General features: G+C 36.7%; 1 protein-coding gene across 2 annotated transcripts in view; it reads left to right on the top strand.

Annotated features, from left to right (window-relative positions):
* The window catches only part of NIPAL2 (NIPA like domain containing 2), a 99,176-nt gene that overhangs the window by 13,137 nt on the left and 65,529 nt on the right, over positions 1-20,510 (top strand). For both annotated transcript variants that reach the window (XM_033202680.1, XM_033202679.1), the window contains exon 2: positions 19,050-19,118. In XM_033202680.1, the coding sequence (XP_033058571.1) occupies positions 19,050-19,118 (69 nt within the window). The remainder of the gene's footprint in view (positions 1-19,049; positions 19,119-20,510) is intronic.

Raw genomic sequence — 20,510 nt, 5'->3', positions numbered from 1 at the left:
CACCCGTGTCTCAGACATGTCCCCTGGTTCAGGCCATTACGGTCATTTCTGCAGTAATTGGTTGAGCTAAATCACTCAACCTGTACTATTGCTGATACAAGATGCTAGATCTCATTTCCAGTTCATGCATGTTTTATTGCCAGAAACAAGAGATATCATTATTCCAGTTGTGAGTTGCATGCAACCATTACTGTGTTCAAAACGAGCTCAGAATCTGTGGTGCTTTTGTGCCATGTACTAGCTCCATTTGGATCTGATTTTGCATTTATGTTTTGAAGACAGAGCCAGGAATATGGTTGAGTTCAAAGCCAGAGCTGAGACAGATCACCAATTCTACACACCCCTGTATTACCATATCCCATCTCCTTGTGGCCAAACCACTGCTCTTGCTCCACAATGGATTACGGGTCAATAACACAATACTACAGGTCAATTTGAAATATCTAAAGAACATTCTGGCACAATAAAAGTAGAATAGAAAATTGTTATTCCAAATACAATGAAAATATCTTAATACTTATCAGTGCTGCTATTTTGAACCTCATTCTATATAAATTGTATTCTGTGGCTGCCACCATGTATTTGCCAAGACATCCTGGAAAAGCCAGAAATTATGCTACAGTGGTGACAACAGTGAGCACTGCAGACATTAATTAAAGGCATCTTCCTGTGTTTCTGGCCTCTACTTGTAACTACATTATTAAGATGTGGAACAACCTTTCCTCCTAACTATTGTCATTGCTTTATTTCATTTGTATTGAGAAAAAGAAACAAATTCTGCTAATTAAAAACTTGTGGTGCATTGACATTGACTAGCCAAAAAGTTATCTATTGCATTCTACAGATAAATAGTGATTCAGACTTGACCTGAGCGCCTTGGACTCAAAATTTGACTGCTATCTAGCTGTGTGACTTTGCATAAGTCACTTTCCTTCTCTGGCCCTGTTCTCTTCCCTGACCAATGAAAGGACAGGGAAGCTAGGGAGTGGAAGAAAGAGAAAACAAGAGAAAGAGAGAGATATTTAAACTTCCATTAATTCCAAAATGTTAGAAAAAGAGATAACATGCTGAATAAATACTGATGTAATGTAGACATTTTTAATCTAATGTAATGGGAAGTTTCTAAGGGCCTGCTCAATGTATGCAAATGATACTTCTGATTACAGGAGTTTGTAGTCATTAAAGTACATTTACCAGAGCTTCTAATTGGAAGCGGTATTTAGTAATGGTTACCTCAAGTTATTGTATGTCTTTGAAGGTAATCAAACCACCATCTTTTAAAAGCATTGCAAATTGGAAGTTTTCCTCTCCAATAACTAGGGGAATTAATGAGGATTTACTGTGCTACTACCATTCACAGGAATGTATTAAATAAATTTAATAAGCATGCAATCAACCTCAAATAATTAGACAAAATTTCAGAAAAAACATAGAATAAGATGTATCAGTTTATATGGAGTACTATCAGGAAACTGTTTCTGACAGCTGCTTTATATCAATATATTTCTTGTTTTTTTAGTATAATTCAAATAAACTAGAATTTAAAAGTCAGCAAGCAACTTTTTACTACACTCTTAATTGTAGAAATCTGAACTCTGGGACAAATTTTGCTCTCACAGAAACTGGGTGTTTGGTATATTCCAACCTCGGTTATTATAAAATAGTTACTCACTGAGATCCTTCTAGGACCAAAGGTCAAAATTTCCTATTTCTAGACAGTTTATATTTGATCCAATAGTTCAGTTCAAATGGTATTTAATAAACAATGTCTCTGTGCTAGGTCTATACTAGTCATTAGTTTACTAGTCATTAGTCATACTAGTTTAAAAGTACTGAGATGAGTTGGTGTGTAAGTCACAGCTCTGCCTTCAAGGAGCTTGTAGTCTAGTGGAGAAATGGCCTTGTAAAAATTAACTGCAGTATTGTACAATACATGTCCTGATAGAAATATATAAGACTCAGTTCAGAAGACGGAAGTCAGGAAAGGTAAACTGGAAGATGGATCTGAGGAAATTATCCAGAATTCAGTACAAAGAGATAAAGAGTTGGAAAATATAGAAGACATCTTAGGAAACAAGGGGTTAGAATGAAAAGACCTAATGTATGAGTAAGAGGAGTTCCAGATGGAGAACAGAGAGAGAACAAAGGGTAGATGACATTTAAAGGGATAATGGTGAAAAGCTTAACAGAATTAGTGAAAGACATGAATCCTCAAATTGAGGAAGCATGAGTCCCCCCAAAAAACATAAATCACATATACAGAAATTGTAGTAAAATTGCAAACAAACAAACAAACAAACACCATGACAAAGAAAATCTTAAAAGCATTCTGAGAAAAATAACAGATTACCTACAAAGGAGAAACAATTAGACTAACAACCTACTTCTCAACAACAACATTACGGGCCAGAAGTCAACAGAATAATATCATACAGTGCTGAGTAAAATTACCGTCAGTCAGCCTATACTTCTATACTCAAGAGGAAAGATGAAGATATTTGCAGAGCGACAGAGAGTTTGTTAATTCAAAGAATTTTATTGAAAGAGCTACTAAAGTTTTCTTCAGGAAGAAGGACACTGAAGTCAGAAGAAAAAATAAGATACAAGAACATAATATCCAAGACATGAAAACAACCCAAATATCTATCAACTGATGAATGGATAAATAAAATGTAGTATGTTCATGCAATGGAATATTAAATAGCCATAAAAAGAAATAATACATGCTCTAGAGGTGATACACACTGATACATGCTACAATGTGATGAGCCTTGAAAATATTATGCTAAGTAAAAGAAACCAGGCATAAAAGGCCACATACTGTATGAGTCCATTTATATAAAATGTCCAGAATGGGCAAATTCATACAGACAGAATGTAAATTGATGGCTGCCATGGACTGTGGGGAGGAGGGAATGGGAAATGACTGCTAAATGGCTATGGAGTTTCTTTTTGAGGTGATGAAAATATTCTTTTTTTTTTTTTTTTTTGAGACGGAGTCTCACTCTGTCACCCAGGGTGGAGTGCAGGGGTGCAACCTCGGCTCACTGCAACCTCTGCCTCCCAGGTTCAAGCAATTCTCCCATCTCAGCCTCCTAAGTAGCTGGGACTACAGACATGTGCCACCATGCCCAGCTAATTTTTGTATTTTTTGTTACTAATAGAGATGGAGTTTCATCTTTTTGGCCAGGCTGGTCTGGAACTCCTGACCTCAAGTGATCCACCCACCACAGCCTCCCAGAGTCCTGCAATTACAGGTGTGAGCCACAGTGTCCAGCCAGGTAATGAAAATATTCTGAAATTAGATAGTAGTGATAGCTGCACAACTATATGAGTATATTAAAAACTATTGAGTTGTACACTTTAAGAGGCTGAACATTTTGGAATGTAAATTATATCTCAATAAAGCTGTTATTTAAAATAAGAACAGTGGTGAGCAAGAAATGGGTAAACATGGGCTGAGTGTAGTGGCTCACGCCTGTAATCCCAGCACTTGGGGAGGCCAAGGCAGGCAGATCACTTCAGGTCAGGAGTTCAAGACCAGCCTGGCCAACAATGGTGAAACCCCATCTCTACTAAGAATACAAAAATTAGCCTGGCAGGGTGGCATGCACTAGTTCCAGCTACTCAGGAGGCTAAGGAAGGAGAATCGGTTGAGCCCAGGAGGTAGAGGTTGCAATGAGCCGAGATTGTGCAACTGCACTCCAGCCTGGGCAACAGAGTGAGACTGTCTTAAAAAAAAAAGAAAGAAAGAAAGAAAAAAAAAAAAAAGAAAAGAAAAGAAAAGAAAAAGAAAGAAAGAAAGAAAGAAATGGGTAAACATGGATAAGTAAGGCAAGTATTGGCTGTCTGGAGCAATAATAATTACTAGGAATTCTTATTCATTGCTAGTGGGAATGCATGGTATAGCCACTTTGGAAGACAGTTTGGCAGTTTCTTACAAAACTAAACATTCTCGGCCGGGCGCGGTGGCTCAATCTTGTAATCCCAGCACTTTGGGAGGCCGAGACGGGTGGATCACGAGGTCAGGAGATGGAGAGCATCCTGGCTAACACGGTGAAACCCCGTCTCTACTAAAAAAATACAAAAAACCTAGCCGGGCGATGTGGCGGGCGCCTGTAGTCCCAGCTCCTCGGGAGGCTGAGGCAAGAGAATGGCGTAAACCCGAGAGGCGGAGCTTGCAGTGAGCTGAGATCCGGCCACTGCACTCCAGCCTGGGCGACAGAGCGAGACTCCATCTCAAAAAAAAAAAAAAAAAAAAAAAAAAAAAAAAAACTAAACATTCTCTTACCAGGCAATTCAGCAACCTTGGTATTTACCCACAGGCATTGCAAATTTATGTCTGCACAAAAGCCTGCACATAGATGTTTATAGCAGCTTTATTCATAATTACCAAAATTTGGAAGCAACTAAGGTGTTCTTCAGTAGCTGAATAGATAAACAAACTGTGGTACATCCAGATAATGGAATATTATCAAGCCATGAAAGACATAGAAGAAGTTGAAATTCATACTACTAAGTGAAAAAAGTGAATCTGAAAAGGCTATATACTATATGATTCCAACTATAGGATATTTTAGAGAAGGCAAAACTATTGAGACAGTAAAAAAAATCAGTGATTGCTAGGGGCTGTGGGTAGGAAGGGATGAATAGGTGAGCACAGAGGATTTTTAGGGCAGTGAAACTATTCTGTATATCATTATAGTAAAGGTGGATACATGTCATTATACATTTACCAAAACCCATAGAGTATAAAAAACTAACAGTGAACCCTAATGTAAACTATGAACTTTGGGTGATGATGATGTTTCAATGTAGGCTCATGAAATGTAACAAATGTATTACTCTTGATTCTTGAGGAGTGATGTTAATAATGGGAAAGGCTGTGCATGCATGGAGGCAGGGAGGAAATGGGAAATCTGTACCTTCCTCTCAATTTTGCTGTGAACCAAAAACTACTCTAAAAAATAATACTGGTTAAAAAATAATAATAATCATGACTAGTTTGAGGATATAAATACAAGGTAGAACTGATACACTAGTCAACAACATATGAGATAGGAGAGAAGAAAGATTATAGTTAAAACAAATGGAAGCTTTTATAATGCTCAGGAGGCTGGGAATATTAATTAACTTTTAGAATTTATGTCAAGAATGCAGATAAATTAGTGGAGAAACTGGATCACTCATATATTGCTGGTGGGAAAGTAAAATTGTACAACTCTGAAAAATAGTTTGGCAGTTCCTTTCAAAACTAAAAATGGACTTACCACACAAACCAGCAATTACACTTTTGGGCATTTATCCCAGAAAATGAAGATTATTTTCATGTAGAATTTGTACACGAATGTTCAAAGAAGCTTTATTCAAAACAGCCCCAAACTGGAAACTACTCAAAAGTCATTCAATGAGTGAATAATTAAACAAACTGTGGCATATCCACACCATGGAATACTACTCAGCAATGAGAAGGAATGACCCAACAACTTAGATGAGACTCAGGGAAATTCTGCTTAGTGAAAAAAGGCAATTTCAAAAGTACACATACTTCTAGATTCCATGTATGTAACAATATTTTTGAAATAACAGAAATGGAGAATGGATTGGATTGAGGTTGATGGGGGTTAGGAATGGGGAGGGAAACAGGATATATCTATAAAGGGGTAATACAAGGGAGTCTTATGCTGATGGTACAGATGAATATTGTGATTGTGGCGGTGGTTACACACACACACACACACAAATGGGTTCATATATAATTGGTGAAATCTAAATAAGGTATTTACCAATGCCAATTTCTTGGTTTTGATATTTTACTGTAGTTGTGTAAGACATAAACATTTAGGGAGGGCAGTTAGGGGAAATATGCATAGGAACCCCCTATACATTTATTTGCAACCTACTATGAATCCATAATTATTTCAAAATTAAAGGTTTAAGAAAATAGCAATACTTACTAAAATAATAGAAATAAGATGTATAACTTCCTAACCAGAAGAGTGAGAGCAGAGGGGGTATAAAGAACACTCAACCAATTCTAACGGGGTGTAGGAAAGAAGAAATTGGGCTGCAAAGGAAAAGCAAGATAACTACAGATACACACACACACACACACACACACACACACACACACAAACATAGTAGAAATAACTGAAACTATGTTGACAATCACAATAAGTATAAGTGGACTAAATTTCCCATTTCACAGAAAATCTCAGTTTAAAACTCCAGTTATTTTCTATATATAAGAGATCCAACTAAAATGTAATGACACAGAAATGATGACAGTAAAGTGATGGAGGAAGAGGAAATATCAAAAGAAAATGATTATATTATATTAATATCAGACAAAATAGACTTTAAAACAAAAACATTATTGAGATTAAAAGAGTCATAATGATAAAAGGAACAATTAACTGAGAAGATAAAATAATTCTGAACTTGTATATACCTAATAGTATAGCCTTAAAATATGTAATACAAAATTCAGCAGATTTAAAAGGAAAAAAATGTCTAAATCCATATTTGTGGTAGATTTTTAATATATCTCACTTGGCAACTGATAGACAAAGCAGTACAAAATTTAGTAAGATTGTTGACGATTTGAGCAATGTATTAATAGAGATAGATGGGATGGATGGGTGGATGGATGAATGGATAGATAGACAGATAGATAGATAGATGGATAGATAGAATATGTAAAGTATATATATATGTATAATATTAGCAACTAAATACTTTATTTTCAAGCATACATAGAACACTTATAAACCTTGACCACACGCTACCTGGTCACAAGACAAATTTCTATTTATACCATGTATTAGGTCAGAAAGCAAATATTGATTTACACACAGCACATTTCTGACCTCAACTCAATAAAATTAGAAATTATTAAAGTGGTAACCAACTTCATTTGGTTGATAACCAACTACCCCATTCACCTTTAGCTGTCATCCCCAAGCCCCTCATTCATCCTAGCCCCAAGAAAACCCCCGATTTATTTTCTGTCTCTACAGATTTGTTATTCTAGACATTTAATATTAATAGAATCATATAATTTGTGATATTTTGTTACTGAATTCTTCCACTTAGCATAAACTTTTCAAAGTTCACCTAGGTTGTAGCATGTATCAGTACTTCACTCCCTTTTACAGCTGAATAATCTTCCATTATATAAAATGCATCACATTTGTTTACTCATTCACCAGCCAATAGACATTTGGTCATTTCCACTTTGGGGCACTAGGAATAATGGTGCTATGGATATTTGTGTACAAGTTTTTATGTGAACATATGCTTTATTTCTCTTGGATCATTTCTCCTCTATAATGATAGCCTTTTCATGGACACTTTCAATCCTTTGTTTATCCCAAATATCACTGTGGAGTTTTGTAGTGGGAGTTAATATCACAATGATGTTGAGCATTATTGAAATATTCCTGGAAAAAATAAGCATTTCCTTGGTTTTCAGACATCATAAGTTTATGTGCTATTTCAAGTGGTTTTTTGATTCTACAGAATTGTGTAAGATAGCACACAGTTACAAAAAATTAGCCAGGTGTGGTGCCATGTGTCTGTAGTCAAGCTACTCAGGAGCCTGAGGCAGGAGAATTGTTTGAATCCTGGAGGCAGAGATTGCAGTGAGCCGAGATTGCGCCACTGCACTCCAACCTGGGCGACAGAGCGAGACTGTGTCAAAAAAAAAAAAAAAGCACACACTATGATGCTTTTTCTAAACTGGTGTTAAGAATAAACAGATTAATTGTATTGAAACTGTTTCTTAATACACTACATTAACTGGTAATAATATTTTAAATAATAGGCCATTTCTAATAGTCTAAAATATTTATGCATTTAATCAAATGACATTAAACAAGTTAACTGGTATTCAATAAATCTCCCTTCCTTTTTCCATACCTCAGTCTATGATTATTCATTTAACTGCAATTTTTTGCAGCACAATCTTATCCAGTTCCATTATTGCGGATGCAAAGATAAATGAGGAATGAAAACAGAACAAAACCTCTGCTCTTGATGATCCTCATTTAGCCAGAGAGAAGTAAGAAAGAGTTAACACCAATCATGAGGTCCTGGAAGGAAGATAAGCTCTGAAGTCAAATAGACCTGAGATCCACCAGTAATGGTGGAAATTTAGAAGGTAACTTAAACCTCTCAGGTTCAGTTTCCTCATCTATAGGAAGGGAATACAAATCATTACAAATACTAGCAAACTGCATACAGCAGAACATCATAAAATTAATTCACCCTGATCAAATGTGCTTTATTCCTGGGAAGCAAGTTTGGTTCAACATACTCAAATCAATAAATGTGATTCACCACATAAGCGGCATTAAAAACAAAACACACATGATCATCTCAATTGATGTAGAATAAACTTTTGATAAAATTTAACATCATTTCATGATAAAAACCCTCAACAAACTAGGCATCAAAGGAACATACCTCAAAATAATAAGTGCTATCTATGACAAACCCACAGCCAATAGCATACTAAATGGGCAAAAACTGGAAGCATTCTCCTTAAGAACTGGAACAAGACAAAAATGCCCACTCCAACCACTCCTATTCAACATAAAAGTTCTATCCAGAGTAGTCAGGCCAGAGAAAGAAATAAAAGGCATCCAAATAGGAGAAGAGGAAGTTAAATTATCTCTCTTCACTGACGATATGATTTTATACCTAGAAAACCCTAATGACTCTGCCATAAGGCTCCTAGACCTGATAAATGACTTCAGTAGAGTTTCCGGATACACAATTCACAAAAAATCAAAGCATTTCTGTACACCAACAATGTTCAAGCTAAGAGCCAAATCAGGAACACAATCTCATTTACAATAACCACACACAAAAATAAAGTACCTAGGAATATATCTAACTAAGGAGATGAAAGATCTCTACAAGAACTATAAAATACTGCTGAAAGAAATCAGAGATGACCCAAATAAATGGAAAAATATTCCATGTTCATGGATTGGAAGAATCAACATTGTTGAAATGTCTATACTGGCCAAAGAGCTTCTGCACATCCAAAGAGACTATCAACAGAATTAAAAAAAAAAAAAAAACCCATCGAAAGGAAAAAATACTTGCAAACTAAGCATCTGACAAAGATGTATCAGTCTAGAGATTTTGAACTAATATCCAAAATCTGTAAGGAACTTAAACAAATCAGCAAGCAAAAATCAAATAATCCCATTAAAAAGTGGGCAAAGAATATAACAGACACTTCTCAAAAGAAGACATACAAGTGGCTAACAAACATATGGAAAACATGCTGAACATCACTAATCATTAGGGAAATGCAAATCAAAACCACAATGAGATACCATCTCATACCAGTCAGAATGGCTATTATTAAAAAGTAAAAAAGCAACAGATGCTGGTGAGACTGTGGAGAAAAATGGACACTTATACATGGTTAGCGGGATGTAAACTGTTCAGCCCCTGTGGAAAGCAGTTTGGAGCTTTTTCAAAAAACTAAAACTAGAACTACCATTTGACCAGCAATCCCATTACTGAGTATATACCCAAAGGAAAATAAATTGTTCTACCAAAAAGTTGCATGCACTCACATGTTCATTGCAGCACTATTCACAGTAGCAAAGACATGGAATCAACCTAGGTACCCATCAACAGTGGACTGGATAAAGAAAATATGGTACATACACCATAGAATATTATGCAGCCATAAAAAAGAATGAAATCATGTCCTATGCAGCAGAATGGATGCAGCTGGATGCTATTATCCTAAGCAAATTAACACAGAAACAGAAAACCAAATATTGCATGTTCTCACTTATAAGTGGGAGCTAAAATATTGGGTATACATGGACATACAGTTGGGAACAATAGACACTGGGGACTCTGGAGGAGGGAGGGGGGCAAGACTTTTAAAAAACTGCCTATTGAGTACGATATTCACTGTCTAGGTGACAGGATCAATACAAGCCCAAACCTCAGCATCTTGCAAACATACCCTTGAAACGAATCTGCACATGTACCACTTGAATCTAGAAGGAAAAATGGAAATAAATAAATAAAGCCACAGTAACCAACAACAGCCACAAATACAATAACCAAAAATAACAATAATCTACTTTGCCTATACTCCAGAAATGGAACAACTAAGCCTGGATGACAGCGCATCTGTTTATGGCATGGTTTAATATTTCAAACCCACCATTGAGACCTACCGCTCAGAAAAATAGGTGCATCTGCAAATATTATTGCTCATTGACAATGCATCTGGTCACCCAAGAACTCTTATGGAGATGTACAAGGAGATTTTCATGCCCACTAACACAACATCCATTCTGCAGCCTATGGATCAATGAGTAGTTTTGACTTTCAAGTCATATTATTTTAAAAATACATTTTGTAAGACTATAGCTGCCATAAATAGTGATTCCTCTGATGGATCTAGCCAAAGTAAATTTAAAACTTTCTGGAAAGGATTCACCATTCCATATGCCATTAAGAACATTCGTAATTCTTGGAAGGAAGTCAAAATATTCACCTTCACAGGAATTTGGAAGAAGTTGATTCCAACCCTCGTGGTTGACTTTGAAGGGTTCAAGACTTAGTAGAGGAAATAACTGCAGATGTGGAAATAGCAGGAGAACTAGAAGTGGACCCTGAAGATGTCATTGAATTGCTGCCATCTCATGGTCAAACTTGAATGGAGGAGGAGTTGCTTTTTACCAATGAGCAAAGAACGTGGTTTCTTAAGATGGAAACTTCTTCTTGTGAAGATGCTGGAAATATTGTAGAAATGACTCGCTGTAGGTTCAGATGATAATTAGCGTTTTTGGCAATAAAGTATTTTTTAATTAAAGAATGTCTAACTTTTTTAGACATAAGGCTATTGCAGTATGTTTATTAAGTATAGGTTACACTATACTTGAACTATAGTGTAATGTAAACATAACTTTTGTATGCACTAGGAAACCAAAGAGTTTGTGTGACTTACTTTATTGTGGTGGTCTGGAACCAAACCTGCAATATCTCTGAGGTATGCCTGTATAATTTTGCTCATTCCTGCTTTATTTTGTGGGGGGTGTGTGTGTGTGTTTTGTTTTTTGTTTTTTAAGACAGTTTTGCTCTGTTGCCCAGGCTGGAGTGCAGTGGTGCGATTTTGGCTCACTGCAACCTCCATCTCCCGGGTTCAAGCAATTCTCCTGCCTCAGCCTCCCAAGTAGGTGGGATTAAAGACATGCGCCACCATACCCAGCTAATTTTTATATATTTACTAGAGACGGGTTTCACCATGTTGGCCAGGCTTGTCTCGAACCCCTGACCTCAAGTGATCTGCCCACCTCAGCCCCCAAAGTGCTGGGATTACAGGCATGAGCCACCACACCTGGCCTTATTCCTACTTTGAACTCGTGGTAATTATTGGACCTGCCACCAGACATTGTTTTTATTGTGTTAGTAAAGACACACACATATTACCAAAAAAAAATGCATCATAAGTATTCAAGGAGAAATAGTATAGGGTATTCTTTGATAGATGAGAAAGACTAGGAAGGACTCAACTAGGGTGATATCTACCTTCAACATTCTTTATGAAAAGAAATTATGTATATTCAATTATCTCTTTGCCCACTTGTTTCTGCTCTGTAATTTAAAAACGTGATTCTCTCAGGTACAGTTTATGGTTGTTCTTACCTCTGTTAATTATTGTATAATATTCAGAACTAAACTTGGACTGAAGAAAGGACAATCTTCTTTTTGTGGTTTCTTAGGATGTGAAGTTGAACTCCCACATGATTTTGACAACTATTATTTAATTGTGGGGAATGTGTATATGGTTAATTTTAAATCTCTAAATTTTTGCCTCATGTAGATTCCAGGGGGTGGGGAACAAACTTCAAAGTTTATTCTAACTTCAGGAACTGTAAAGTAAGTTTTATATTCAGGCCATTTTGAAATATGAGTAAATTTTATAATAACCCATAAGCTTATGGGGAAATGGTAAGAAAGGAAATATTATAATGTGAGCTCTTTTAAACTAATAATGATGGCTTAAAAAGTTAAAATAATAAAATAGTATATGATTGGCATTATCAATTAGAAAAATATATATTGACCAGGTGCAGTGGCTCATGCCTATAATCCTAACACTTCAGGAGGCTGAGGCAGGAAGATTGCTGGAGCCCAGGTGTTTGAGACCAGCCTGGGAAACATAATAAGACCCCCGTCTCTACAAAAATAGAAAAATTAGGTGGGTGTGGTGGCATACCTGTAGTCCCAGCTACTTGGGAAGATGAGGTGGAAGGATTGCTTGAACCCGGGAGGTCAAAGCTGCAGTGAGCCATCATCATACCACTGAACCCCAGCTTGGGCAACAAAGTGAGACCCTGTTTCAAAAAACAGAAAAGGAAAATAGAATATCCCCTCTAGTTGTACCTACATCTGTGAGTCAAGACGTTTTCTGAGAAAAATAAATAAAATGCTACATATTTTTATATCTGGTTCTACAGCACTAAAAAAAATTATAATTGGTAGTTTTACCATCTCTCTATTAAGAAAACCAAACTATCACCTATATCTTATAAATATTTTCTGTATTCATTAGATTTGGAAGACATTATTGAAAACAAAATGAATGTTGCAATAACATATTATAAAGTTGGTGCACACACCCTGAGGCAAAAAAAAAAAGAGGGGGGAATAGAGAAACAGCAAAACCTTCATTTACTATGTCTGCCAAGCAATAGGTTGGCAGTTTTTTTTTTTTTTTTTAAGGAACCATTTATGTGATTGCTTGGTCATTTTAGATACAGATAAAGAAAATAAAGCTTTCTTATTACCTCTTAGTATCGCCTTAGCCCATCGCTTTGGATTACTAGCGTGTTGTGTCATACTTTCATAAGGGGACCTCATTCATTTAGGTCTCCAAACTCCTTATGGTATTGTTTTCACCTTACAATTGAGAAAACTGAGAGTCAAAGAAGATAATGGCTTTGCAGGGGTCACTTAAAGTGAATACCTGGCAGGGACAGGTCTCCTGACTTTTGGTCTGACTTTTAAAATAGCTTGCTGCCTCTATGCCATAGTAACCCTCAGCAAAATGTCTCACCTTTTTTTGTATCCCCTTCTCACTGTAAGTGATCCACAATATCCACACTCCACTCTCTCATCTTCTTAGTCTACCTTAGTATATTATTTCTTGTTGTGTAATAAATCATCCTAAAGTTTAGTGGCTTAAAATTACAAACATCAATGAGTGCTTTGGAATCAATTGGTCAGCTGGGGGTTCACTGATGTGGGTCAGACTTGGCTGAGTCCACCTGGGTTCACTCATGCCTCTGCAGCCAGCTGGTATGTCAGCTGGGGGCTGGCTGCTCTAGGGAGGGCCCCCCACTGGGGTTGAACACTGACTGACTATTGATTAGGGCCGTAGACACAAACGCAGCAGGGTTGTGTGTGTCCCCATCTGTCATCACCCAGCAGGCTAGCCTGGGCTTGTTCTCAAAATATTTCATAACCAGAAGCATGTCATACTTTTTGAGGCCTGGTCTTGGAACTAGCATACTTTCACTGCATTTGTAGCCTGAATTCAAGGAGATAGGGAAATAGACTGTTCTTCCTAACAGGAGGAGGTACAAGACTACCTAGCCAAGGGCACGGATACTGGGAGGAGTAAGCAAGTGTGTCCATTTTTGCAATCTGCCATACTCCAATTACTTCCAAATAACTTGTCTGATACATTCATATTAAGATATTAATAATGTAATAGTGTATACCTTTCCAGGAATATCTGCTTTGGGCAAAAATAAACCTGTGATAAGAATATTTAAAGGAACGGCAGCATAACGCTGTCTTGATGAAGAATTATGTATTTTTTAATTTTGTTGCCTGTGCATTTGGTGTCATAGCCAAGAAATGACTGCCAAATCCTGCCACCATTTTTTTAATACCCAGACTATTAAAAGAAAAACTTCAGCTGTATTGAATTTAAAGGAGCTTAATTTAGTAACGAATGACTGAATCAGACAGCCCCCAGAATCACAGCAGATTCAGAGAATCTCCAGGGATGCCTCATGGTCAGAACAAATTTATAGACAAAAAAAGAGAAGTGGCATATAGAAATCAGAAGTGAGATACAGAAACAGCTGAATTGGTTACAGGTTGTCATTTACTTTATTTGAACACAGTTTGAACACTCAGAAGTGTATGCCTGGTTGAAGTATGGCTTCTGGCATTGGCCAAGACTCAGCTATTGTTACAGGCACATACTCCTAAGTTTGGTTTTCAGTCTTGTCTACCCACTAAGTTGGGTTGCAGTTGACCCACAAGGACTCAAATGTAGAAGTACGGAGTCCTTCTCAGGCCATATTTAGTTTGCTTTAACACTGTTGACCCTGGGCCAGGGAGCTATTCTGTAGCAGGTGAGTTTTTCCTTACTTCTCCAAGTTAAAGCACACTCTGACTTACTTCACCACCAATTTTGTATTGTTATAAAATACAAGTAATATAAAATTTTACCATTTTAGCCATTTGTAAGTGTATACTTCTGTGGCATTAAGCACATTGTCATTGATGTGCAGCTGTCATCATATCCACCTCCAGAATTTTTTCATCTATCCCAACTTTATATCCATTAAACACAAATTCCCCATTCTTCCATCCACTCACTCTGGCAACCACCATTCTACTTTCTGTCTTCGTGAATTTCCCTCATGTAAGTAGAATCACACAACATTTGTTCTTTTGTGACTGGCACTTAGCATAATGGCCTCAAGGTTGTAGACAAAAGTCGTCAAACTCTGTAAAATATTTGAAGAGATTTATTCTGAGCCAAATATGAGTGACCAATGGCCTATGGCACAGCTCCAGGAGATTATAAGAACATGTGCCCAAGGTGGTCAGGCCACAGCTTGGTTTTATACATTTTTAGGGAGATATAAGACATCAATCCATACACATAAGATGTGCATTGCTTCCGTCAGGAAAGGGGGAACAACTGGAAGTGGGGGCTTCCAGGTCATGGGCAAATTCAAGCTTTTCTGATTGGCAATTGGTTGAAAGAGTTATTATCTAAAGACATGGAATCAATAAAAAGGAATATCTGGGTTGTGGAGACCAAGGTTCTATTATGCAGATGAAGCCTCTGGGTAGCAGGCTTCAGAGTTCTCATCAGACCTAAAAAGGTGCCTGAGTCTTAGTAAATTCTCTCCTGGATCAGGGAAAAGCCCTGGAAAAGGATGGAGATTCTCTACAGAACATAGATTTTCCCCATAAGAGACAGCTTTGCAGGGCCATTTCAAAATATGTCAAAGAAATAGGCCAGGTGTTATAGCTCACACCTGTAATCCCAGCACTTAGGTAGGCCGAGGCGGGAGGATCATGAGGTCAAGAGATTGAGACCATCCTGGCCAACATGGTGAAACCCTGTCTCTACAAAAAATACAAAAATTAGCTGCTGAGATCATGCCACAGTATTCCAGTCTGGTGACAGAGCAAGACTCCAGGAAGGAAGGAAGGAAGGAAGGAAGGGAGGGAGGGAGGGAGGGAGGAAGGGAGGAAGGGAGGAAGGGAGGGAGGGAGGGAGGGAGGAGGGAGGGAGAGAGAGAAAGAGAAAGAAAGAAAGAAAGGAAGAAAGAAAGAAAGAAAGAAAGAAAGAGAAAGAAGGGAGGGAGGGAGGGAGAGAAAGAAGGAAAGAGAGAGAGAGAAAGAAAGGAAGAGAGAGAGAGAAAGAAAGAAAGAAAAAGAAAGAGAAAGAGAGAAAGAAAGAAAAGAAAAGAAAAGAAAAGAAACAAAGAAATGGGGATAAAATACTTTGATTCCTTTCAGGGCCTGCTATCTGCCATGCGATGCTATGCTAGAGTCAGGCTGGAATTTGGTGTCTTATTGCTATAAAAAGTCTGCTTTGTCAGTCTTCAGATCTTTGTTTTAATGTTAATGCTGGTCAGTTGTGCCCTAATTCTAAAGGAAGGAGGGTATAATGAGGTATGTCCCAACCCCCACTTCCCATCATGGCTTAAATTCGTTTTTCAGGTTAACTTTGGAATGCCTTTGGCCTAGGTGAGGGTCCATCAGTCAGTTGAGGTACTTAGAATTTTACTTTCGGTTTTTAAGGTTCATCCATGTTGTAATGTATATTGAAATTTCCTTCCTTTTTAAGGCTGAATAATATTCCATCATATGTATATACTCTATGTTGTTTATGCATTCATCCACTGAGGGACACAGGTGTCTTCCGCCTTTTGGCTATTATGAATAATGCTGCTATTATTGAATGTAAGTGTACAAGTATCTGTTCAAATCCCTGTTTTGAGTTCTTTTGGATATGTACCCAAAAGTGGAATTGCTAGACCATATGTTTAATTTTTTGAGGAATCTCCATGCCATTTTCCACAGTGGCTGCACCATTTTACATTCCCACCAGCAATGCACAAGTGTTCCAATTTCTCCCCATCTTTGCTAACACTTCTTTTCTTTTTTTTTTTAATTATAGCCATCCTAATGGATGTGAAGTAGTGACTCATTGTGGTTTTGATTTGCATTTTCCTAATGATTAGTGATACTGAGCATCTTTTCATGTGTTTATTGGCCATTTGTGTATCTTCTTGGAGAAACAGCTATTCAAGTCCTTTGCCCATTTTTTAATCAGGATGTTTATTTTTTGTTGTTGAATTGTAGGCATTCTTTAAATATTCTGGATCTCAATCCAGATATATGATTTACAAATATTTTCTCTCATTCCATGAGTTGCCTTTCACTGTGTTGATAGTGCATGTTGATGCAAAAAGTTTTTAATCTCAGCCAGGCATGGTGGCTCATGCCTGTAATCCCAGCACTTTGGGAGCTGAGGCAGGCAGATCACTTGAAGTCAGAAATTCAAGACCAGCCTGACCAACATGGCAAAACAACATTTCTACTAAAAATACAAAAATTAGCTGGGTGTGGTGGCATACGCCTGTGGTTCCAGCCACTTGGGAGGCTGAGGCACGAGAATCGCTTGAACCTAGGAGGCAGAGATTTCAGTGAGCCGAGGTCATGCCACCGCACTCCAGCCTGGGTAACAGAGCAAGATTCTGTCTCAAAAAAAAAAAAAAAAAACAGTTTTTAATCTTGGTGAAATACAATTTATCTATTTTTTTCAATGCCTATGCTTTGGTGTCATATCCAAGAAATTATTGCCAAACCCTGCCACCAATTTTTAAATACCCAGCCTGAATCCATTTAAACCATTCAGTGAATGACTTGAAGAATTTTAAAGTGAGTTATTTCTATTCAACAATGTACTTTTATAATTATGGGAGATGTTAATAAATATCCATTCATGGCCAAAGTTTTTTCTCAGTCTTCATTTTCCTGATTAATGCCAAGTACATTAGATGTAAATAGGAAGCATGGAAATAGCACATTGTATTGTACCTCAATTGTTTCCCCATGAGGGATCGTGATCAAAATTATTACCAATTGCCTCTCTTAGGAAAAGAAAATTCTTAACTGATTAAAGACCATGGATATTATATATCAACTATATAATGAGTTTTCAACTTTTTACTTCATTTAAAAAATACTAAATTTCATTTCTAAATACTAAATTTCATGCTATACTTGAGTCAGGCTGGAATTTGGTGTCTTATTGCTACAAAAATCACATATAATAAAGCTCTAAAACTTCAAAGACATCTTGCATTCTGAAAAGGGTTCTTTGTGGTTGCAATGCTCATTTGAAATTCAAATAACTTCTTGGAATTTGAAACTAGCTAGAAGTTATGTACTGTAGAATAAGAGGGAGATGATCCTTTGTATCATTGCTAATTTATACTAATAGAAGACGTTATACTTTTGGACCTAGATGGGAGCAACAAATGCATCTTTTGAAATCATTAAATAATACATGAGCTATCCATGATAAACATCTTGGGCAATGTGTAAGAACTTACCTTTTAACCTCTATAGTTCTTGCGTTAGATGATTATATACTTTTTCAAGCAAGTGTTTGTTAAATCTTCAATTTTATATTGCAATAGATGATGCAGAAGACCCAATAGAAAGAAGCATAAGACTTGGTTCTTTTCCCTCAGAGAATTTGAGCAAACATGATAATATTAAAGAATAAATGAGGGAGGCTTACCATTTAGAATCTGAGAAAGTCAAGGTGGGCCAAGGTGGTCTGAGGAGGTCTCAAGGAGACGGACCTCTGCAGGCCAAGAGGGCGAGGTTTGGTTGGAGTGAGTGAGAGGTGCACCTGCACGACCTAGGAGAGCAGTGACATGAGAAAGTGTCACATCTGGCTGGAAGATAGCACGTGCCACATACCTGAGATAGAGGAAGCACATTAAATGTAAGTCATGGACAGAGGGCTGGGTGAGGACTAATTGTGGTGAGCTGGTATAGTAGTTTATTGTTTGATATAGTAGACTGTAGAGAATCATTGTAGGTTTTTGACCAGGGGAGTAGTAGGAAAATTTAGCCCATCTCCAGTGGAGATCATAGAGCCTTAGAAGTAAAGGGATTTCTGGAAACATGTTATCTAATATCCCATTTTTACTTAGGCCAGAGAAGTGAAATAACTTGCTCAAAAGGTCACCCAGTTAGGAAAGAGCAAATCTGTGTCTCAGATTTATCCTTTACCTTGTAGTCCGATTATCTTTCTTTCTTATCACAGTCCTCCAAAACATATTACAGAAAAGAAAATAAAAAGAAAGGATATATAAGAAGCAGCATCTTGATAGAAAAAAGCCAAATAACTATTTTATTTATATTAGTAAATGAGGCAGGCAAATATCTAGAGAATTCATAGAGGACCAAGTGATTTCTTAAAAATAGTGTCTGAAAAAAGTGAAAAACTAATTCTAATTAAATCATATTAATAGGTATTTATGGTATTAATTGGTTATTCTACATTACTATAAGAATGTGTAATTTTTATCAAACCTACCCTAGCAAATGGGTGCTAAGCTAAAGCTGAATTACTGAACAAACGAATGAATACCTAAATTTGTCTTTTTTCTTCCAGTAAATATCTTACAAGTATTATTTAAGGAAAACATTTTCTTTTACAGATTCACCTTTTTGGAGTTTTGCTGGCCATTTTAGGAAACTTGGTGATCAGCATTTCTCTAAATATTCAGGTAAGAAAAAAGCTTATTTTTCTAGCACTGTAGATTAATCCACGGACGCATACACATGATGACTCTCATGGGTCTTGGAAACTTTTGTCTTTGTGACTCCTTTCTCCATAAAAATTATAAAAAATATATATTTTTTATGACCTCATTGGTGTAAAGAGAAATATAATGCAAGCTGGAGTGCATTCGTTTTTCTTCTTCTTCTTCTGATTTTAAAAGAAATTAATTTTGGGGGGTGTGGAGTGGGCTCTGACAGTATTGTAGACCCTAGGTAAGGGGCCTATGGTGTCTAATGGATAAATAGCACTGGTTTGATTTGCAGTACTTTGATTTCTTTCATAGCCTTCACCCCAGGTAGGATATGGATACTTTTTAGAAGCAGTTCATAAAAGTACAGATTATAGGGTTTTTTTCCCCTTTCTTTAAAATACTCTTAAATATGCCAGTATAGACTAATGGTCTTGAGGAAAGAATGTAGAATACAAAATAGGAACTATAACTGAACATGAATTAGAAACCTGAATAAATCACTGATTTGCTAAATGCAAATTGAATGAAATATGAATTTTTAACCAAATCAGGAATTAAATAAACCATTTTAAATCATTTAATGAATCAGTTTGAATTAGAATCAAATTGCTGCAGTCTCTAAAATGATTTGAATCAAAATAAACCTGAACATCAAAATATCTCCCAGAATGTTATATGGTAATTCCCTCTTAACCTCAGGGGATAAATTGCAAGACTCCCAGTGGATGTCTGAAACTAGAGCTAATACTGAACCCTATTTGGTATATACTATATTTTTCCTATACATACATACCTGTGATCACATTTAATTTATAACTTAGGCACAGTAAAAGATTAACAACGATAACTAATAATAAAATAGAACAAGTAAGTAAGATAAGGGTTACCTGAACACAAGCACTGTGCTATTGCAACAGCTGATCTGATAACCGAGAGGGCCACTGAATGACTAAGGGACGGGGAGCATCTGTAGCCTGGATACATTGGACAAAGGGAGGATTCACATACCAGGCGGGACAGCAAGAGATTTCATCCTACTACTCAGAAGAGAATGCAATTTAAAATGTATGAAATGTTTATTTCTGGAATTTTCCATCTAATATTTTCTGACCATGGGTAACTGAGACCACAGAAAATGAATCCGTGGATTGAGGGGTGACCACTATATTTGTTTATACAAATCTTTGCTAGAAAATGACCTAGTATAATTTTCAATAATTCCCCAAAAATGTATTTGTTCTTTAAAAAATACAAAAATAAATTAGTGTTCTTATAAAAAGAATTAAAGGAATACAAAAGAAAAAAAAGTGGCATTCCCTTCATAGCTCAGAATGTTTTCTTATTTATCTTCTGGTTTACTTTCAG

Source organism: Trachypithecus francoisi, unplaced genomic scaffold (assembly GCF_009764315.1).
Source record: "Trachypithecus francoisi isolate TF-2019V2 unplaced genomic scaffold, Tfra_2.0 Lachesis_group7, whole genome shotgun sequence".
NCBI lineage: Eukaryota > Metazoa > Chordata > Mammalia > Primates > Cercopithecidae > Trachypithecus > Trachypithecus francoisi.
Note: the sequence above shows the minus strand (reverse complement) of the source record. Positions and strands in the feature narration are given on the sequence as shown.